Below are 22,455 nucleotides of genomic sequence, written 5' to 3'. Positions count from 1 at the left end.
CTTCTGTCTCCTTTTTGGACATAAACCTCTGGTGTTTTTAATTTTCCTGACAGAAATCAGCAAATACAAACACTGACCGTGCTGGGGCTTTTCTCCAGAGAGCTGGGATGTTCAGCAGAGCTGCTGGACCTAACTGTGCTCTGCTGTGGCTGGCACAGCTCTGGGAAGGAGCCAGGGGTTATGAAATGGGCTGGCTGGAACTGGGAAGTGGATGGGAGCACTGAGAGGTGCCTTGCTCTGGGGGGATGAATGCCCGTCCTGGCTGGAGCTGTTCCTCCTGGCCCTATTTGGATATATGACTTAATCCAGTGGCTGCCCAATCTGTCAGTAATGAACACGTAGAGGAGAGAATGCATTCCACCCAGGAGGACAGGGCTCAGCCAAAAAACTGCTAACTAGGTCACTGATGAGCAATCTTTCCCCTCCCTCTGTGTCATTTTTATTAATCACTTGAAAAATAGGTTGAGTAATGATTGCAAGCAACTTGTCAAGCCAATTAAAACCAGAGAAAGGTAGGGCTGTGAAGCCGAAGACAAATGCTGTGCTGGTTTTAAATGAGTGTCTGTAAACTCCACTGACCTGTGAGTAATTGCCTCCAAAAAACCTGGCAGCATGTGTGTTTCTCAGTGTGAAGGTTTTGTTTCTTCTGCATCCACAGGGCAAACAGTTCATCGTGGCCCAGAGATGTATTACCAGAGCAAAATCACTTTGAATCTGTCTTGTAGCTGCTTTAGTCTGGTGTGACTGTTAGCATGTGGGGCTTCTCAAAGAGTTTAATGCACTTTGAATGTGAAATAAAAATGCTACAGAGCACTTACTTGTTTTATTTTGTGTAATTTGCTTGAATCTAAGTTCCCATAGCTTTCTAATCTGCCCAGCTGGAAGATAGATTGTCAAATCTCATTTGTTGGATAGGGAAAAAAGCTTCTAGGTAATCTCAGCATCCTCTCAGTTCAATGGGGTGAGTCTCCCCAGAGTGGATTCTCCAGGACTATTCAGCAAATTCAGCACTGGGGTTGTTTTGGTTTATTTTCAGATAGATTGGATGTGCCAACAATAAATATTTATACTCTTGCATTCCTCTGCCTCTCTATCTGTGTTTTGTCTCCTGTGAGATGTGTGCCAGCACTGTGGGTGCTGTGAGACAACATTTCTCTTTGGGAGACTGCTGTAGAGTGTGTGAGATCCTGCTGTCCAGGATGTTTCTTCCCATCTGTTCCTGGCTCAAATCCTCTTCTCCTCAATTTTAGTCACCGCTTTTGGTTACCATTCATAGATTGAAATGTGATATTAAGGAGAAGAATACAAATATGTACTGCTGCCTTCCTTCTCTTGCTGCTGCTGTGTCAGCTGGGTGGCAATAACAAAAGGCAATTAGAGACACAAATAAGATTTCCTGGGGGGTAGTTGAGAGCAGCCTTTCTCTTGAACTATTTATGGAACAAATGGAAAAACACATGCTCCCCTCCTGCCTAAAAGGAGTAGCAGCCCAGGGGAAGGGAGGGTTGGATCAATAACCTGCAACTTCTTCAGCATTAGGGGCTTGTTTTGTGGCACCCCTGAAAAATCAGGGTGGAGAAGGAAGCACAGAGCAGAAATTTTGTTTTGTGCTGGTGCAGAACTCATGTAAAGCCTCCTGCACTTGCCAAGCAAGAAGTCAAATTAAACTGTGATTTTTGCCCCCATTCCTTCCTGGAGAGCTTTCCCTGCTCTCTGTAACTCTGTTGTAGCCATCACACAATCAAACCTCCTCTTTCCAGTCTCCTTTTCCCCCTCCCCATGCGGGTTTTTGGGTTTTCCCTGGGCCTGAACCCACCTGTTTTTTTGCCCTCCAGAGTAAATGAGCTCTACGTGGATGACCCAGACAAAGACAGTGGAGGGAAAATAGAAGTGAACCTGAACATCAGTTTGCCAAACCTGCACTGTGAATGTGAGTACCCCTTTTACTTAGCAGCTTTTCTTTGTGCTTTAAGTAATACTTGCAATGGGCCCAGACTGCTACAGTGGCCCTTCTTCTGTAACAGGATGGAAATCAAATAGCTGCAGCCTCTGCCAGTATCCCATTGCTTTCTGTTCCAGGCTAGGGCACCTGGTTTCTTGGATGATGTGTTGGTGGCTGATCTCCCTCACTGGCTTTTTTCTAAATCTCATTTCCTTTATTTTTTTTTTTTTTTTATGTCAGCCTTTTTGTGTCTGGGAGCAAGAAACCTCCCAAGTTCTCTTTGGAGCTCTGAATGCACCAGCTGGTTGTTGGCTCTTCCCAGGTCACCTGCCTTGTCTGCTTGAAGTTTTTCTGTTTGTGTGATTGGGATTTGCAGGCAGCTGGCAGGACATGGGAGGTGTATTTGTGTCAAATACAAAGTTCGGTTATAAAGTTTTTTTGGCATAAAACTATTTTTGACAAAGGACATTATAGCTCAGTTTAGTCAGTCAGGAATAAAGGTGTGGATTTTTTTTTCAAGTAAAAGCAATACATGCTTTTCCTATGCAACCTTCTGTTACTTATTTGGTTTGATTTTTTTTTTTTGTCTTCTTCCTCCCACCCCTGCAGTGGTCGGACTGGACATCCAGGATGAAATGGGAAGGCACGAAGTGGGTCACATTGACAACTCAATGAAGATCCCTCTCAATAATGGGGATGGCTGCAGATTTGAGGGTCATTTCAGCATCAACAAGGTGAGTGGCAGTGACAGTGGGTGAGGGTGTGCTGGCTGGGGAAATGCTGGCAGGATCCATTGGTAGAAGTGAAAATTTGGAGATCTGTGTCTCTCCTGCCATTCTGTGTGTTTATGACCCTGATCAGACAGAAATTGAAGTCAGTGTGGGGAGAGGAGCCTGCATGGCCAGCCCCACAGGGAATGTGTTAAACCAGGGCTTTTATTCACTCTCCAAAGCAGGTAATGGAGACAGAATTGCTGAACAGAGAGAGCAGCTCTGTGCAGCAGCCCAGCGTTCAGGGGATGTGTGAAAACCTTACAGATGCCAAAGGGCTTCTGTGTTTACTCCTCAGGACTTCTGCACCTCCAAAACGTGACTCACTGTGGAGAGGTCTTTGGCAATGGCTGCATCCCAGCTCTCCTTTGTTCTGAGAGCTGCAGAATGACAGGAATGTTCCCTACTGGAGGGTGCCAGGGCTCTGTGCTGGGATGTTTGGAATACAGCACGAGGCCCAGCGCATGCTTGGTGGGGATGCTCTGCTTCTGTCTCCAGGAATGAAAATCCAGGCCTGGAGGAGGCTCCTCTTTGGGATGGGTGTGTTCAAGATTGAATAATCTTGCTATGTAATGCTGGAGATGACTTGCTGGGGTGGGGGAGGCACTGGTGGGACCCGCTGATGTCCTAAGAAGGGCACACCCTTTATTCACTCCTCTTGGTGTACCACAGGCTACAAAATCCTACTTCCTTCTTTTCCTCCCAGGTCATGTTAAAACACAGCTAAAAATAACAGTCAGAACCTCTTGCTGATTCTGTGGCATGGAAAGGAGTAGGGATTTTAAAAGAGGACTTTTTCCTCATCTCCAAGCCACCAGGATTGCTGGCAGCTGATAGTCCACAAAACTGGGAAAGGGCTTCTGGAAAGGTCACTCTTGTCCGGACAATTCCCAGAGCACAGAGCTGAGATACCTGGGGGTTTGTCTGCTGGATGTGGTGAGTCCTGCTCACCAAAGCAGCTCCGAAAGGAGCTGCAGAGTGTGGCAGTGAGGAGCTTCCTCCACTGCTAATTTGTGTCTCGTTTAGTGGCTGGGACAGCTGTCACAGGGAGGGGAGCTGACCCTGAGCTTCTGGCTCTGGAAACCTGAATCTCTTGTGTGTGACCTGGAAGTCTGCAGTTCCTTGGCAGGAATTGGACAGGCTGAGCTGGGAGCTGGAGTGGGACCCAGCCAGGCTTGGGAATTTGAGCAAGGCTTGCACTTGGGTGTTTCTGTCACAGCTGCGAGGGAGGACGAGGTGACAGTGAGATGATGGTGTGTGCTGCTTGCTGCAGGGCCTGACGCCCTGTTTGCTGAGCTTGTTTATGACACAGCTGGTGTCCACACCTGAAAGTGTTCCCAGGAGTGCGCTGCTGCTCCTCAAGTCATTAAATCAGCTTTCCTGAAAGCACATGGAACGGGCATGTGGCCTCTCACGGCCCTGCTGGTGTGGTGTCTCTGCAGAGAGCACACTGGGCACCACTTGTATAACCACCCTCCCACTCCTGCCTTGGGCCGTGTCAGATTGATCCAGTGTTGCTTCATTTCACAGCCTTTTCTCAATAGGAAAATATTCTTTCCATCCATGACAGTGATTGAGCTGTATCTGCTGAAAGAGTTCAGGATGAGTGACCTGAAAAGTGTGTGCATGCAGAGTGGTCCTGCCAGAGTGACACCAGGGCTCATTTTCTGTCTTGGAACTGAGCCTTTAGGTGAAACTTGTGTTTTTCAGTTCTTTGTATTTCCCTCAATTAAAAAAATTAAAAGAAAGGGCTTCTGCTGGCCTCTGCCTGGTGGAGAAGGGGAAGATCTAGGTTGGGTGCCCACGTGGGTTTGGTGGTGGATTCTCTCTTTATATAGAACTCATTCTTGCACACAATCTCAAAGGTAAGGTTGCTCATGACTGGTACCAGAAGAGAAGTACATCTCCAGCTTCCTGGGCTGCTCTGCAGCAGTGGGCCCCTTTGCAAATGCCAGAAGTGGGAGTAAGACATTGAGCAAGAGAGATGGGATTTTTACTTCTATAGGGATGAAGGACATAGCCTTAAGTGCTGGGAATCCCTGGAGCTGGGAGTGACCCACTGACCATGTCCTGGTCAGGAACATCAGCAGTGTGGGGGTGCCAGACTCCAGGGCTGCAGCACTTGAGTGTGGTGGTGTTGATCAGGTGCAGGAAGGTATCACAGATTCTTCCATCTTCCTGGATGGATCCAGGCATTCATTCCCATGTCACATCACAGAGCCTAGCAATGCCTTGCGGGATAAAAATGTGAAATGCTGTCTTCCCTGTCTTGGCTAATTTTAGGTCCCTGGTAACTTCCACGTGTCGACGCACAGCGCGACGGCACAGCCCCAGAACCCCGACATGACTCACGTCATCCACAAGCTCTCATTTGGGGACAAGTTACAGGTGAGTCCTGAAAATTCCCTGGCTGTAGGGGAATGCAGTGAGAGTGGTTTAATATTAGACACTATGGTTTTATGGAAGGCCTGTGTGTCCCTGCAGTGTAAGCTCAAGTCTGGAAGAGCTCACAGCTGCCACCAGTTTGAGCAGGAGCAGTGTCACAGAATAACTGTGCTGTTTTGGTTTTCTTGTTCCCCCAAAACTCCATGGATGTCTTCCTGAGGATTTGTGGCTCAGCAAAGTCCTGTTTTTAGATGAACACAGCAAACAAACCTTTCTGCCTTTGTGGAGGAGCAGTGATGCACTCAGGGAAGATGTGTGCTCTCTACTGTGTTTACCACAGCAGCAGTCAATCTCTTTTTAATTCACCTCACTGTACTTGTACAGCAGACACCTATTAGTCAAATCTGTTCTGTGAAACACAAGTTAGACTTAGCACTGCCAATTCCCTCTTGGCAAGAAGCTGAATGCATGCACTTGCCCAGTGGATAGAGTTTCACCAGGTGCTGCACGTTATGTAACATTACCTGATTTCTCAATAAGGACAGATTACAGCACTTCTCTAGCCTACTTCCAAGGAGCTGGCCTCACAGGTGGGAGTTCCACATGTGCACACCCAGCTTGAGACTCACCCTAAACATTGCTTACCCAAAGTCTCTCTGTAATCTTCTCTGCTCAGCACAGACTGTCTCATTAGTCTGCTCCTTGTACACCCACTTCCAAAACCCTTTTTCATGCTAACAAGTCTAAGCGTTGCTTTGTAGTCCTCTGATTCTGCTCCCGGCTTCTTTTAGGAATTATCTTGTGTGGGAACCAGGAAATATTAGCGTATAAATAAGCTTGGCTTAGTGTCTGTAAAGCACACTGAGATTATGAAAAATACTAGGTGAGTGGTAATAGGGAGTTGTGCAGCCTGCGTGGGAAACGGGAGCGCTGAGGGAACATTCCCATTGTTTTACCATGGAATCCTGGAGCAAGGCAGCTGGAGTGTGAATCAGCATGAAGGAGGAGCCTGGGGAGACAAGCAGCAAGTGTCTTCAGTTCTTGTGGTGAGAAACCTGTCTAGCAAATGTGGAGCTGGCTCCTGATTTGGACAAGCTCAGCTGAGTATTTTCAGAGTTCAGGGTGACTGCTCAATGTCTGAGTGCTCAGGGTGCTGCTGGTGCTGCAGGCAAACTGCACTTCAGGAGCACAAATTAAAGAAGGATGTGTTCACCAAACAGGTGCTGCCATGGCTCAGCAAGCAGTGAGAGCCAGCAAGTGTGCAGAGCTTGAAATCTGTCTTGGTGCACATTTGAATATTTCAGGTTGTCTCCACCTGCTTTGATGTAATAGAAGCTTATATTTCTTAAAGAAGATGAGGAGCTTCTCATTCACTTGTGCTGGGAGTTTGTTCTTTGTGGGTTGTTACTGACTCTGCCACCGTGATCCACTGAGGCTGTGTTCTCCAGAAAAACCAGCCTCTTTGAAGCAGAGATTTAAATATCATCTGGCACTGAATGAGCTTTGAGTCTTCATCAGTACTTCATGCACAATAGTGGCAGACTTCCTGTAGATTTTTCCCCTTGTTCAGATGAGATCAGAATTAAAATCTGCGGAATTAAAACTCATGCAGTGAGTCCCTGTATGTCAGGTAAGCCAGTAAGGAGAGAGATGAGGAAAGCAGGAGATGATGCCTTCTTACTATCGGGGGCAGACAGCTCTCCTGACAAGGTTAAAACCAGGATTATTCAACACCATAATGTAGAACTTAGCAGAGATTGTCATTAAAAATGCAGCATCTCCTATTTCTACATCTCTCTCTTTATTGGGTTACCTGACAGCTGGAGGTAGAAACACACTGGTTTGAATTTTGGTTTTGTCTACACAAGGAGAAAAATCTACCAAAAGTTTGAAGGGGAAGTCTCAAAATCTTAAAGTCTCTGGCCCAGATATTCTATAAGAGACTTCTTAGCTGTATCAGGAAAGGAACATAATACTGTAGCCCACTCCAGGGGCTTCTTTTTCTTCTTATGCCTTTTACAGTGAGTAGAGAATGAGCACAGCCTGCAGATGTAGATTGGGAATGATCGTGGTTGTGTGAAATTCCAGCAGAGCAGAGAGCCCTGCAGCAGGATCAGCTGCTGCTCTTGCTCTGCTCCTGTTCCCAGCACCTTCCAGTTGAACTTGCTGATGGTTTTGTCTCTCCAGAGTTTCCTTTCTGCTGAGCAAAACTGGTTCACTTGCTGCTTCCTCCATCATCCATGCTGTAGGGTTGGGAATAGGGAAATGTCCCCTGGGATGAGACAGAGCCATCCACGTGCTGTCAGTTGTTGAGAGGGTCTGGAAAGAGATGGCATTGCCCTGTGGCTGAGGTGAAACTGTCCCACCCACAGCCAGATCCTCCTTCCAAACTCTTCTTTCCTGCTGCCTGACTTAAGGTCAGGAATTTCTGGGTTGTGGAGTTCTTTGTCCTTTCCTTGTACCTTGTGAGCAGCACAACCTCTGACCTACAGCTGCTGCCATGGGCTTTTCCCTGCCTGGAGAGTTCACATGTGGGTTGTTGTGTTGGTGGAGATCAGACTCCAGGTCACAGCGTGTGCAAGGCATGGAAATCCTGTTGTTCTGAGCAAACAGATACTCACAGGTCTGAAATCAGCTGCAGGAAGAGTTGAAGGGATGTCAGTTTTGGGATTTGTCCTTCCCTTCTCCAGGGCTGATGACATGAGCCACCTTTAGAGGAGAACTCCTGAGTTTTAACCCCAGTGTGACTCCCGTTTATTTCCCTTTCAGCCTGACAAATTAATTTCACAGTTAACTCTGCAAAGCTCTTAGGAAATACCTCATGGTGAAAATTTCACAACTGGCCTCTTCCATCTGCAATTCCTTCAGCTTTGGAGTGGTTTTGGAGTTTCATCTTGTAAGATGTTGTGAAATCAGCTTTTTCACTTGGAAGCAACCACTGCAATGATGGCCACTGAAAGATATTTGGGGTCATCTTTTACTGGGTTGAGGCTTTTTTTTTTTTATTTTGGAAAGGTTGAATCAGGCTGATCCTCTGGTTACAGGGTAGGGAAGCAAAGGTCAAGAGAATCAAGTCAGAGCAGAGTTTCTTCATCTTCCTTTTTGCTTTCCAGGTCCATAACGTTCACGGAGCATTCAATGCCTTGGAGGGAGCAGACAAGCTCAGCTCAAACCGTGGGTATTCCTGGGGATTGCAGCTCTCAGCCACCCTCTGCAGGAGGGAGAGCAGGGCCATTCCTGAAGCACTGTTGTGTCCAGAAGTCTTTCATTTACCCCTTTAGCTAAAATGATCCAGGCATTACTGCTGGCTGACATTTCCATTTCCTCCAGTGCTACAGAAAAGGCTTAGCCCAAAAGGTCTTTGCAGTCCTTAGGGATTTTTTTTATCCATATCCTGTTCCTGTAGTGTCCCTTTGCTGCTGTTACTTCCACCAGAACTTTTCCTTGTATTTGTGTTGCAGATTACCTTTAAATTTCTACTCTGTGGATGGCACGAGGGACATTTTCATGGCCCTTCTTTAAGACCAGCACAAAAAGGAAAAATCAATGCTACAGTTCAGTGTAGAGAGTTGTCCCTCAGATGTTCAGGCTCCTGCAGGACATCAGTCCTGTCCATTTCTTGGAACAAAATTTCAGTGGGTCTTCCTGAAGCTATACAGTTGTGGCTTGGGAATTATTTTTTTTTACCTCCAGGAGCCAAATGTCATTATGTTACACTTAGTTACAGGATCCTGCAGAAATGTCGTTTAGAATTCTGTTTTAGAACTGTTTAAACAGACACAAAAACCTAGACTGAGACATTTAAATAATAATAATTTAAAAAAAAGTTAAACAGCTGTAAGAGAAGGAAGTTGAGAAAGCAGGAAAGAAATGGAAGTACACAGTTGTGATACCTCAGGTTTTTTTGTCAAAATGATCTCAGTGGGCTGCAGCCCTAACCTCAGCCAGTTCCTGATTGAACCAGGCTGTTTGTGGTGATGATGAAAGTGTTACCATTTATAGTTGTAAGCAGTTGGGAAGGTTGGAGTAACCCAAACCTTGGGTGGGTTGTGGTCCTACAGAAGTGGTGGGTGGCTTCTGGTGTCACCCAAGTACCTGACAGAGTTCTGAACAAAGGGCAGAACTGCGGGATGTGGAGTTTGTCACTGAGATAAGGAGGAGGGTGACACCCTTTTGTGTGCCTTTTTTGAATTGTTCTGTGGGCTGGCTGCTTGCTGTCAGTACTAACTTGTCCTTCCCTTTCCTTCCCTGAGCACAGCCCTCGCCTCTCACGACTACATCCTGAAGATTGTGCCCACGGTGTACGAGGACATGAGTGGCAAGCAGAGATACTCCTACCAGTACACGGTGGCAAACAAGGTAAAGGAGCAGCTGCTTCTCCTCTCTGCATCCCAGGGGATGTGCAGCCACCATTCCTTGCCCTCCTGCTCCTCTCTGTGCCCTGTGGGTTTGTAGGTGAGCAGTAGCCTCTGCTGGGAGAAGGAGGAACTGAAGCTCTGCACAGCTGGCATTTGCCAGGGTTGGGATTGTGAGGTTTTATCAAAGCAGGTGTTGCTTTAGTTTCTGACAAAGGTGTTTTTCCTCCTGGTGTTCTCACCTGTCAGTTTAGCTGATGTGGGTTTCTGTAAATTGTGTGGGAGGTGTTTACAGGCTGCAGGAACTCCTGTTGTGCCTGTCAAGATGCATCTGAATGGGAGCTGTATTCCAGCTGGGCACACAAAACATCACTTACACCTGGTTTCAGTAACAAAACAGTTGTGATAGATGTATGAGACAAATCAATCAGCAGAGTTTTTAGCTTTTTACAAGTGTTGAATTCAGACATTAAGCCGTTGAACTGTAGCAGCAAATATGTGCTGGTTGAGTATTTCACAGTCCCTGCTTTATGATAGTGAATTATCACAGAATCCATTAGTTTGGAAAAGACCCAAGATCACCAAATCCTACCAGTGACCAATTGCCAGCCCAGAGCACTGAGTGCCACATCCAGCATTTTAATAATTCAATGTATTGCCTTTTTTAAGGGAAAAAATAAAAGACCCTATTTACTTTGTAAGGTAGAAAGCATCTTCCAGTTGAAAATTATTTGCCATTCAGGTGTTAAATGAAATTCCAAATTCTGTTTGCAATATCCAGTTACTTCTAGTTTGCCCTAAATGATAATTAAGCACACACTCTCCTGGGCTAGTTCTCAGATTAATGTTCCTAACAAGTGACTTTTGGGCTTGCTTGTGTGGTGTGTCCCAGGGATTTGGACATCTCCCTGTGTTCAGATTACAGTGTTTTTGTTCTGCTTAATGTCACAACTGCTGTTCTGATAAGACTCCTGTGACAGGAGTTCTGAAAGCAATTTGGAAAATAGACAGCAGGAGCTTTTGACACTTGTGTGAGCTTGGCTGCGAATTGAGGCGTTCAGCCAGGTCTGACTCATTAGGGCAGGATTGCTGGTGGGGAGAAGGGGAGAGGAAGGAAAGAATGAGGTCAGTTCTGTCAAAACCGAGGTGCTGAGAAGTGCTGCTGCCTCTGTGCTTTCTTCTCGTGGTGCTTCAGTCCTTTACTCCCACACTGAGCAGTGGGAAAGGGAAATGGGAAGCCACTGGAACAGTCTGGCTGGTGTGAGGAGAGTCTGAAGGGTAAACTCTGTCTCCTCTCTTAGCTCCTCTGTTTCCTCACTTCCCACATAACCACTGTCCCAAAGTGAGCTGCAGAACTCCAGTAAAAACCCTGAAAATTACATGACTGAGGACTTCTGCTTCTCTTGTCATCATGGGATGAATCACCTAAAAATCAGGAAATTTGGGATTTATATAAGATGATTGAAGAGAATGCTGTTCCACTAGCACACAGAGAGCAAAATTATTTTTTTTTTCTTTTTTTTTTTTTGGTGTCATGCTCGTGAGTGTCCTGTTGCTTGTTATTTTGTCATCTTTCTGAAGTATTTGAGGCTGTGTTTGCCTCTTTGTGAAGAAGAATTGAACCAGGAGAGGAGATCTGAGCTGGCAGCTTGTCACAGGGCTGAGGAGGGAAGAGCAGCTGGGTGGAGAGGCAGCCTGTGCCACTCTGGGCTCTCCTTGGACTGCTGGGTCCCCAGCCTGCTTTCCTTGGATTTTTATTCACCCTGTGAATGTCTTGATCCATGAAAACTGAAAACATTACCTCAAGAAGATGTGACTTTAGTTACTAAGCTGATGTTGGTGTTGGCACTGGGCAGTGTGTCCTGCTTGGTGCTGTCCTGTGGCCCTGGGTAGCACTGGACCTGTTAGGAAACAAATGGATTAAGGGAGATTGTCACTGGAAATCTGGAAGATGTCTCTCCCAAACGAGCCTGGGATATGTTTTTGAACCTTTGCCAATATTTTTTAAACCTTTGCCAATATTTCTCTCTATGCAGTTTCATCCTGGCTTTCAGCAGGAGTTTTCAGTGTGGTTTGAACACTGTTCCAGATGATTCATACTAAGAGGACAAAGCATTCCCATTGCTGATCCCAGTGGGGAGGGGGCCTGACAGAGGAATGCAAGGACAAGGAGGGATTTTCAGGCTCTTACAAACAAATTCCCTTTGTTTGGTGAATGATTTATATACAAGATAGACATACGTGTGATTTACAGAACCAAAACTTCACCTGCAACTGTTTGTATTTAAATAGAGCAGATGGAGAATCAGTGACAGCCTTCCTGTTTAGTCCTGTAACTCTGTCTGAAGGTGGGAGTAATCACCATCACTCTGTCCCCAGCTCTTCCATTATCAGGCTGGAAAGAGATGGTTTTGCTCTTTGATAAGGATGGGAGGTGAGCAGTCACACAGGAATTCACTGTTTGCTTCTTTCCATCTGGTCACTGGTACAAAACAGTGGTGTGAGGGCCAAACCCATGGAGACAGTTTTATTGCAGACACTCTCTGGGATGAGCTTGCTCTCCTTTTGTGCCATTTTCCCCTTTTCCCCCCAGGAATATGTAGCCTACAGCCACACTGGCCGCATCATCCCGGCGATCTGGTTCCGCTACGACCTGAGCCCCATCACAGTGAAGTACACAGAGAGGAGACAGCCTTTGTACAGGTTTATCACATCGGTGAGTGACCCAAAGCAATCCTTCTCCCTTCCTCTGCCTGCCTTTCGTGTCTCTCCTGAGCCTTTCTTGTCCAGAGGAATTGAGTTTGTGCCTCAGAGTGTTGTGACGTGGTGGAGATAAAGCAGCACATCACTGGGGAGGAGCTGAAGTGTGAGGTGATTGGTGAGTCCAGTGCTCTGACAGCTTGATTTAACAGCTGGGCACAAATAGAAGGAAAATGAACCTATTCCAGAAGTGCCAGGCTCTGTGTGGGCAGGATGGGCTCTATTGCACCATGTCAGAAGCTTGGAAGTGAAGCTGATGTGGTGAGCAGGAAAACTGCAGTAAACTGCTCATTAATGATGAGATAAATATACAGAGAATCTGGAAAGGTTTGGGTTGGAAAGAACCTTAAACCTCATCCCATCCCAGGCTGCTCCAAGCCCCAGTGTCCAGCCTGGCCTTGGGCACTGCCAGGGATCCAGGGGCAGTCACAGCTGCTCTGGGCACCCTGTGCCAGGGCCTGCCCACTCTTTTCCACCCCAAAGTCATCTTGTTCTCACCTAGAGGATTTTCTTCTGTTCATGTGAAGGAAGACCTGGTAGATGACACAGAGTTGCCTGTCCTTGCTATCTGCTGGTATTTGGGTGATTTTTACAGTAAATAGGAAGAAAACTGGCAGTGGAGATTTTACCAGCAGCCACTTGTCTCCTCTCCTACAAGGCACTAGATTTTTTTTTTTTTTTAAACTCTGAGTTTTACTCAGTGCTGCTCCTTGGCTTAATATGGGAATGCCAATTCCAGGCATTTACTCCTGGGTAGAAGTAGAGAAGAGCTGCATTATCAAATTCCAGAGGTGTTTTCCTGACGAGCTACGTTTGGATCTGTCCAAAGAGTATCCTGCAGTCCTGATCTCAGCATCCAGAACAGAGCTGTGCTGGCCAAACTACTCATTATGCAAAGAGCTATTTAAAGATCTTCCAGAACTTAAAAAAAAAAAAAACAAAAAAACAAATGTCTTCAGGGAGCTGGCTTAAAATTGAAGCTGCAGTGAGCTGTGCCAGTGAGGCATGGTGGAATGTGAAGCAGTTGATAAATTGGCTGGAGTGAAGACCTCAAATTCTGGTTTTTAAACTTTTTGCCTGTTTTAATTGGAAGTCACAAAAACAGTGTGGCAGAGTTGCACTTCAAGATTTTGATTTTGCAACTTCTGATAAACAGCAAGTTCCCTTCACTGAACTTTAGACAGTGATCTCTGGAATACACAAATAACCAGATAAGGGGGCTTGAAATAAAACCAAAATGTTGTGGTGAAAGAGTTTCTCTTCTTAGCACATCTGCTTGGCTTCGAAACGTAATCCGGAAAAAGGTCAAACATCAGCATTTCATGACTTGACATCTCATTCTGCCTCTGCTTCTTTCCCTAAAATTATGCTCCCAGGGGTTTCTTACACATCTTGTTGGGGGTGAAAGTGTGGAGGTGTTTCCATGGGAAACGATTTGATAGCTGGGATTATTCTTTAATTTTGTTATCAGCATTGGTTCACTGCTGATCTGCCATTATATGCCTATAAAAAACCATCTTTTTTAATGATACCCTGCTTCTGAGTTGATACAAGGGACCACAGGAGAGAGTTTCCTCCGTGGTTGCCACAGTGACATTTTTGGGTTTTTATCTCATAACCTCAAAAACTGAAATGTGTGTTTCCTACTGAGAATCCAAAAACAGAACATTGGTTCCACTTCTATTTCTGAGTAGATTTAAAGGTTGATTAATTTTCATTAAATAAGAATTTCAGTTTCTCCTCTTCCCCAAAACAACAGTCCTCTCCACACACCATATTCCTCACTGGACTAAGTCTGAGTGTCCAGTCACTGGCCCCAGGATGAGTTTTGCCCTGGTCTGGCTTTACAGTTATCCAGGCACTTTCTGGCTGTTGGGATGCTTAAGGAGAGTTTTGCAGTTAATTTTGGCTGCTTTGTTTGGTCTTGTGAATGGCTGTGGTCCCAGGCAGCTCACTGGGGGCTATTCCAGCTGAATGTCCTTCCTCTGGAGGATGAGGATGGTGCTGGTGCTGGCAGGGGCTGTGCCAGGATGTCACACAGGTGTGTCAGACACACTCAGGTGTGGAAGCAGAGCCTTGCTGCAGCGAGATCCTGGCTCTCAGTCTGGGCCACGTGGCCCTGGTGAGCTGCTCTGGACCTCCTTTGGGCCAGGATTACTGTACAGGAGGGCAGCCCTGGCTCTGCATCACAGCTTCACAGCCCTGCAGGTGGCACTGAGCAGCCTGGGAGAGGGGGAGCAGCACTGCAGAGGATCACAACACCTCCAGCCCTGCCCTGTTTGGATGACACGATCTGTTCTTTAGCCCCTTCCTGTGTCTCCAGCTTGGCCTTTTGCATCACAGTTGCTCTGGAGACCAGTTAGTGATGACCAGCACTGGGCTGAGGGCCAGCAGGGATTGGGCTGGGGTGTGTGGAGTCACTGCCTGGCTGTGGAAGGCATCAGCTTGTTCTGCCAGCAGCTGTTCAGTTTAAAAACCACAAGACAGGCTCTGGACAGGGGCTCCTTCACTGCTTACTTGGGCTCCTCTGTGGCTTTCAGTAAATTTAAATTAGTCCTGGGTTGGGGGGTGATCCCGGGGACTTCAGAGAGGATTTAGGGGGGTCAGTGTTGGAGGGAAGGACACACTGAGAGGTGATCCCATGGGACAGGGGTGTTGGCTGTTCAGCAGAGAGCCAAAGGCATCTCCTGCTGCTGCTGCCAAGGTTGTCTGATGCTCCTTGTCACTCCAAAACTTCAGAACAGCCAAGAGCAGCAAAGGATTTAGCATAAGTTTCTTTTTAGGTTTTTTGTTTGCTTGGTTTGGTTTTTTTTGGTTGGGTTTTTTTTTTTTTTGTTGTTGTTGTTGGTTTTTCTTCTTTACATGTCGTGTTCAGAAAAGTTCAGTACTAAAAAGGATTTTGTATTACTTGTGGGTCAGTGGTGCCACTGCCACTGTTCCTTGAGTTTGCCAGGGATCCTGGAGTTAGCCACAGACACTTGGCAGAGTGTTAAACACAGGGGGTTTTGGCTGTCAAACTGCACTGCTTAAAATCAACTCATCCCTGATAAAGAGAAGCCATTCAGGACCTCCTGGTTGAGGTTATGGAGCAAGGGGAAAAGTTTCACTGCTGAAAATTCGTGAGTTCTTGTAAGTGGCCAAGCTGAAAGAAGGTTTTATCATGAGATCAGTGTAGGGGCTGGGAGGGGAGAGCAGGCGGAAAAGCAGCCAAAGTTCTGCTGAAGCATTCAAAATCCAAATAAGTATTTTGTCCTGGTATGAGAGGACTCATCTGCCCTTTAGGTGTGAAAAAAACATTAAACTGGAAATAATGGAGGGTGGGAACTGGAGCAGAGTGGTTGCAGGCGGAGTGATTTCAGCCATAGGAGCTGGTACTGGCAGATGTCACAGATTCAGTTCTGTAGCATTTTTAAAGCAAGATGCTGTTCTGCAAGATGTGCTGAAAATCTCTTGGTGGGATTCTGCAGCTTACCTTAGGAATTGCCTGAGAGTCCTACTGGTCCCCTCTGACTTCAAATGTAATTTTCAGACTTTAAGATATCCCAGAGGAGCACAGTCATATATCTAACACCTTTTTGTCACCCTTGCTTGCAACCTTGCCTCCTCCTGTGTATCCACTTGTGTTTTCCTTTAGGCATGAGTCTCCTGTGACCACCTTCTGTTCCAGATGCATTCCTCATGCCCAGAGGACTCTCACTGGGATTATCCCACTTCTGTGTCTCTTTGCATTCATCCTTTCACAGCTGAGCCTGAATCAAACAGACCTCATGGAGCTAAACACAGATAATTCCCAATAATTTATAATTAAATCTAAAGAAGTGTCTGATGCCTGCTCCCCATACGTATTAGATGATAAAGGAACACCGTGGTGCAGCTCCTGTGCTGACCTAGAGCCCAGCACTGGTCACAAGGGACTCCAAGCTCATTTTTTTGTCACCAGGACTCAAAGCTGTGTGTGCAGGAGGCCCCAAGCCAGTGCCAGGTGTGTGTGACTCATCCCCACTCAGCACTACAGAGCTCTGCAGATGAATTTATATTTTTTTTTCTATTCCCCAGCCCCTTGTGCTGCTGAAGTCAGATTTTCCTGCTGTGTGATGCAGGATCTGGCTGTTGGATGAGGTTTGTGTTTGTGGTGTGACATCTCCTGTCAGCTGAGCTGCTCTGAGCTGAAATAACCCAGCTCCATGGTGGGCATTTCCCCTGGGAGCTTACCCTGTGTCATGCCCTGAAGGACAGCAGGGAGGGGACCACAGAGGCAGGAGCTAGAGCTTTTTGTCCCCTAAAAATCCTGACTTTGTCTCAGGCTGGTGCTCTGATTTTAGCAGCCTTGATCTGCTGGAATGCTGAGTGTCCTGCAAAAGCCACGTTTCCTGCAGTTCCCTGTTTCACTGAGCTCACTAATTGTTCATCTCTTGGTTATAAATACCCAGGGAAAGGAGCTGTGGTTCTCACTGCCTTCGCCCACCATTCATGAGCTGTTTGTTCCTTCCCCTCAGCACTGCTGCTGCTGCTCTTACATTATTTTTTTGTCTCTGAATTTGCCCATGGGGTGCTGTGTGGGAGAAGAGACGTGGCAGGGTGTGTGAGTGTGGCACCAGTTTCCTTCTGGGCTAGCTGGGTTGCAGGTTTATAACGTTTATCATAGAATTATTTAGGTTGGAAAAGACCTACAGGGCCACGGAGTCCCAGCTGTGCCCCATCCCCACCTTGTCCCCAACCCAGAGCTCTCAGTGTCACCCCCAGGAATTCCTTGGGCACTCCAGGGATGGGGATCCAAAGCTCCCTGGGCAGTTCCAATCCCTGAGCACCCTTTCCATGCAGAAATTCCTGCTGCTGTCCACCCTGAGCTCCCCTGCCCAGCCTGAGGCCGTTCCCTCTGCTCCTGTCCCTGTTCCCTGGAGCAGATCCCAAATCCCCCCGGCTGTCCCCTCCTGTCAGGGAGTTGTGCAGAGCCACAAGGTCCCCCCTGATCCCCCTTTTCTCCAGGCTGAGCCCCTTCCCAGCTCCCTCAGCCCCTCCTGGGGCTCCAGCCCCTTCCCAGCTCCGTTCCCTTCTCTGGACACACTCCAGCCCCTCCATGTCCTTCCTGAATTGAGGGTCCCAGAACTGGACACAGCACTCCCAGTGTGACCTCAGCAGTGCCAGCACAGGGGACACTCAGTGCCCTGCTCCTGCTGCCACACTGTTTTTGATACAAAAAACATTTGGGTTGTGCTCAAGACTGGCGTCATGCAAATCACCTGGTGGGGAGGCAGAAATCAAACACCACAGGAGGAGTAGAAAGTCCCAGGGTGCCAGCAGGCAATGTGATACACCACAATGTCCCCTAAAAATGTTACCAGCCATGATCTCATTACACAGTTCTAATTTCCTAACTCCCACATTTTTTACTTCGTAACTGTGATGCTCTTTTAATTTGGGTTTTTACGCTGTGTAGGATGAGGTGGCTCTGAGAATAACAACACCAGGTTGTGAGAAGGGGAACAAGATATGGAGCTTATCTCCTGACAAGGGCCTGCCTGGGAAAAAGGGGATTTGTTACAAGCTAGGAGCTGAAGGAGAGAGTAATCCCAACGCAGTGTGTCATTGTAGCAGGGAAATGCTTTGTATTGTTGGTCTTCTACAGCCTAAACAATTCTGTGATTCTGTTTCCACAAGGACTCTGGTTTGACAGAGTACACAGAATATTCCTGTGTTTTTGTAGCACTTGAGAAGTGAAGTAGGCTAATCAGGAGATTAATTTTTTTTCCCTAACCCTGTTCTTAGAAGTAATTATGTGTTTTAATTTGACCCAAGGTCCACATCTTGTGTGGAAAACTCTGTCCCACAAAGAGTTAAGTTGGCTGCTGTCAGCAGCCCTTGTCATGGAAAGTGTTAGGCAGAGCTGTGGTGTCACTGGGAGCTGGGTTTCTCTGTTAGTCACTGCCCTTCACGTGCTCTTTCAGTGTCTTTTGCCCGTTTGTAGGTGATTATCTTGTGAAATGGGGAAAAGACTACTAGACTGTGGTGTTTATAACAGAAAACAGTAGTAGGAAGATGTGAGCAAAAAAACAGAAACTAACTCAGAAAGCTGAGTTAGGTGGAGTTTAGCCCAGAAAGGAGCAGTGGAAGCTGTGGGAGCTGGGATTTGTGATGGGCTCAGGCTGTGAGGAGTTCAGCACTAATTTATTCCACTGTAGGGAATGGTTTTTGTGAATGATCATCATGTAATTCCATCCCCAGTGCTTTTACCCAATTCTTACTGTGCTTCCAGAAAATCCCCCAGCAGCAGGATCCCTCCTCCAGTTTAAGCTGTGTAAAAGTTTCCCTCACTGGTGACAAACGTGTTTCCTCTCTGTGTAATTCCAGATATGTGCCATCATTGGAGGAACATTTACTGTAGCTGGGATCCTGGACTCCTGCATTTTCACAGCATCAGAGGCCTGGAAGAAGATCCAGCTGGGCAAAATGCAGTAGCAGTGAAACTACCCTTGACTCCAAGGACAGGAGCAAAGATTGAGAAATCTACCACTACCTGTTTTTGTCTTTATTTTCTATTTGATTGAATCAGTATGTTTTTCTCTAATCAGGCTGTTCAGTGAAGACATCTTCAGCAAATCAAAGAAATCTCCATGCATTTCAGAGCTCTGAGAGGGAAAAATCAGTAGAATCAGGGTGTGGATTTCGATTCCCTCCCCCCAGAAAGAGAGGTTGAAATGCCATATGAGATCTAAGTAAGGCTGGCAGTCTGTGCTCTGGGAGGTTCCTATGGCAGTGTACAAGCTAGGGAGTAGATGGCAAAGAGCTGAACTGTCTTGTGGCACTTTTTGGAGTTCTGTAGGATTTGCATGATCAGACAATCGACTTTTGTATAGGGCAAAAACTACACATGAGGAAGAAATTCCACCCATGGTGCCAAAAAAGGTGATGTATCTGTTGGTGAGGAATGGGAAGTGTTAGTCCCCACAGCAAACCTAAGAGACAGAGGGCAGAAATAACATGTCAAGAAATGTTTTGTGCTTCTATTGAAAGCTCAGTTGTTCAGATACAACCTTTCTAAAGAAGTGAAAAAAGGAGAAGAGGAAGCCTTCCCCAGCTACCTTTACCTGGGTAGTCTGTGATCCCAGCAGTGGAGGGCATTTCTTTTACTCTGGATGTAAAAGTGGTTTAATTTCTTCCCACTAACTGAATATCCAGTCTTGTGTTTACAGGTGGCATGAAGTAAAAACCAAACTGAGCAACACAGTTTTATGTGGCCTTTGCTTTGAAAGGGAATAGTTGTCTTTACAGCATTAGCTTTTATTTCTTCTGTTTCTAAACACAGACCACCCAAAAGTTTGAATTCTGCACTTCTGCTTTATTGTTGTTGTTGTTTTTTTGAAAAGAGGTTTTATATTCTCTGTGCTCAGAAAAACGGTGCAGCCTTTTGGGTGGATGAGCACAGCTTCCTCTCTTGCTTTGTGTGTGTATATTCAATACACCTGTCAAACACAGGAATTCTGACTTTTCAGGATTTAAGGTGCCTCCCTTTTCCTTCAAAACTCAGTCAAGGCATCTTTTTTGAGCCCTGGACTGACACTGCTCTCCCACAGGTACACAGGGCAGCATTCCCACAGGCTGACCCTTGCTGGGAGTTTTGTTTGATCCCTTACAATGGTACCTGAGCTTCCCTGTCCCTTCCTTCAAGCCTTGCTTTCTGGAGCCTCCAAAAAACGGAGGTGTGAGGGGAAAACTCCTGCCAGGGGTGTCTTGCATGTCGTGGTGGGCATGAGGTCTCAAAAATGAGACCAAATGCCCCCAGTGCATTTTCCAGAGCCTCATCAATGTTCCTTGAGTAGCAACAGTCTCCACATGCCTTGTGAATGCCTGAGCTGAGGATACACAAATTTTAAGTCTTTCAGGATAGATTAAAAAAAAAAAAAAAGCAAACATAAAAATCTCAAAATCAGTGCTGTAAATTCTAATATGGTTGCAGGGTTTCTCTTGGATGATACTCATTGCCTTTTCCTGGAGGCAAAATATCCAAACTTTATGCTGTGATGATACGAATTGTTGAATATTCAGTGTTATTGTTAGAGTCAGATGCATTTCAAAAGAATTCCTGATTGTCTGTTGAAGTTGTCCCATTTTTTTGGAAGCAGGGTAAGTGTAGCTAGTTTTATCCACCCACCAAAAAGCAGCAGCCAACTGCTGTCCCCCTGCCATGCTCTTCCCTGTAGTGACTTGGGACAGCATTTTTACAAAAATGAACTTGAAAATCAGATGCTTGTGTTCATCTGGGGTGTGTGTCCGTGTCCTGCGAGTGGAACCCTCTGGATGTGGGAATTTCCATGGCAATTGCTTCTCCTGCTGGCTGAAGGATTTCCTCTAATCCACTGTGACCAGCTGAAACTCACAGCTAAAATGTCCTAATTTTTCCTTTTGGATTTGGTGAGTATTTGCTGACAGTTTGAGAACAGTGGATTACAACCATGAGATTTTTTTATATTTTAGCATCTTCCTTATGCTGAGATTTATTTAGTGCATCCTTCTGAGCTGAGCAAGGAGAGATCTTTGCAGTACAGTTCATTTTCTGGAATGTCTCTTCTAGAACAATGTTTTTGACACAAACAGAGGTGGTTGCAGATTCTTGGTGTGTTATTCCCATCCTTCTGCCCATTCCCTGTCTGCATTAAACTGCCTCCTGTGCAGTCCAGACCAGTGAAATTGGTTTGTTTGGGGTTTTTTTTGGGAGATATCACACTGCAGTGTGCCTGCTGTCTCTGCCAAAATATCCCATGTAATAAGGTAATAAATCACTGGATTTTTCTTTTAGTTTAGTTTTGGGGGTTTTTTGTGTTTTGTTTTTTGTTTGTTTGTTTTTGGGTTTTTTTTGGTTTTTTTTTGTTTGTTTTGGTTTTTTTTTTTTTTGCTTGTTTTTGTTTTTGTTTTTTTTTTTAAGATGTGGAAACCAAATTGTACTCAAGTTCTGGCAGGAGGAACAATCTGTACCTTGGTTCTCTAAACCAGGTCTAAGCCTTTGGGTGCTGCCAAGCCAAGGCCACCTTCTGTGGCTGTTGGAAGTTGTGGTGAGCTTGCCCTTTTGACCTTCAGGCATGGCTGGCTCGGGTCACACCATGGAATTGCTTCGTGTGTTTGCAGAAGAATCTGCTCTTCATCTCCCCACATGTGAAAGCAAGGCAGTTACTGCCTCTGCACCCATGAGATTTCACTTTTAATCTTAATTTTCTGCAGGCAAAACGAGCTAAATTGTGCTTTTAAATGTCCTTGCAAACAAAAGAATTTTGAGTCAGGTCAGAAGGAATCCCCCAGTTCTGACTTTGCCATTTCAAGTCAGTGTTTTGATAGAAGTATTTGGGTTTCCAAGAAAGACATCCCCGAGGAAATATCTGAAACTCCCAATTTAAATTATTCCCTGTAACTCCAGACTCCACCCCTGCATTGAGAACTTGAGGCATAGAATGCTTTGCAATGGTGGAGTTCAAAACTTCTAGCTGTAGGGAAAGTTATTAGGTGTATTCTAGGCAGTATCTGGACTGCTGAAGAACATTTTTAAAAGAAAATGAAATGGAAATGGGGTACAAACATCCAGGAGAGATGCATCTGTGAATATTTGATCTGATCTCTCAAACACTTGCATTTATGTGCGCTGTAAAAATGAGATCTGCAATGTAGGTGGCCCTGTCTGCCACCAGTTGCTGAATATTTCTCATTTCATGTTCTTTCTCTGTGTGACACGCGGGCTGTCGGGGCTGGGAATGGCTGTGATGAGTCTCTGCTTTACAAGACTTGTTTGAATTTGCAGTTTAGGGATGTCAGTGAGGGGTTTGTCCTCAGAACGTGGGAGAGAGGGGCAGGGAGGAGGAGCAGCCCTGCTGTGTCTGGTACAGCAATGTTTAAAGCACAAGTCTTTTATATTTCTACAGTGGAGACTGTTAAGGAGTTCTGGCATTTGTCTTTTTAATTTGCAACTTTATGTTAATAAACTATTAGCCTTTTTAGTTCCATAATTAAAAATAAAACTCTTACGTGTTTCGATTGGCTTCTTGTTGCGCTCCTGTTGCAAAATCAATCTAAATTCCTTTGGTTTTTAATTATTATTATTTCAGTGAGCTGAGCGTTATCACACAGTGAAATCACTGGGAGCCAGGTCACTGTGGTGAAAGTTAGCACGAGGCTCTTTTGTAATCAGCCCTGAGTCATGTCTGGACATTCAGTGCTCGGTTTTGTACAGCACCAAGTGTCCCACCCTCCCTTTTTTTTA

General features: G+C 45.9%; 1 protein-coding gene across 3 annotated transcripts in view; it reads left to right on the top strand.

The window, feature by feature from the left end:
* ERGIC1 (endoplasmic reticulum-golgi intermediate compartment 1) overlaps positions 1-22,229 on the top strand; it is a 57,377-nt gene extending 35,148 nt beyond the window's left edge. For all 3 annotated transcript variants that reach the window (XM_062501893.1, XM_062501892.1, XM_062501891.1), the window contains 7 exons: positions 1,836-1,930; positions 2,552-2,676; positions 4,996-5,100; positions 8,211-8,271; positions 9,356-9,456; positions 12,046-12,168; positions 18,561-22,229. In XM_062501893.1, the coding sequence (XP_062357877.1) occupies positions 1,836-1,930; positions 2,552-2,676; positions 4,996-5,100; positions 8,211-8,271; positions 9,356-9,456; positions 12,046-12,168; positions 18,561-18,668 (718 nt within the window). In that variant the 3' untranslated portion in view covers positions 18,669-22,229. The remainder of the gene's footprint in view (positions 1-1,835; positions 1,931-2,551; positions 2,677-4,995; positions 5,101-8,210; positions 8,272-9,355; positions 9,457-12,045; positions 12,169-18,560) is intronic.
* Positions 22,230-22,455: the final 226 nt, after the last annotated feature.

The sequence above is a fragment of the Cinclus cinclus genome, chromosome 14 (assembly GCF_963662255.1).
Source record: "Cinclus cinclus chromosome 14, bCinCin1.1, whole genome shotgun sequence".
Taxonomy (NCBI): Eukaryota; Metazoa; Chordata; class Aves; order Passeriformes; family Cinclidae; genus Cinclus; species Cinclus cinclus.
The sequence above is the reverse complement of the archived record's forward strand: the minus strand, read 5'-3'. Positions and strand labels throughout refer to the sequence as shown.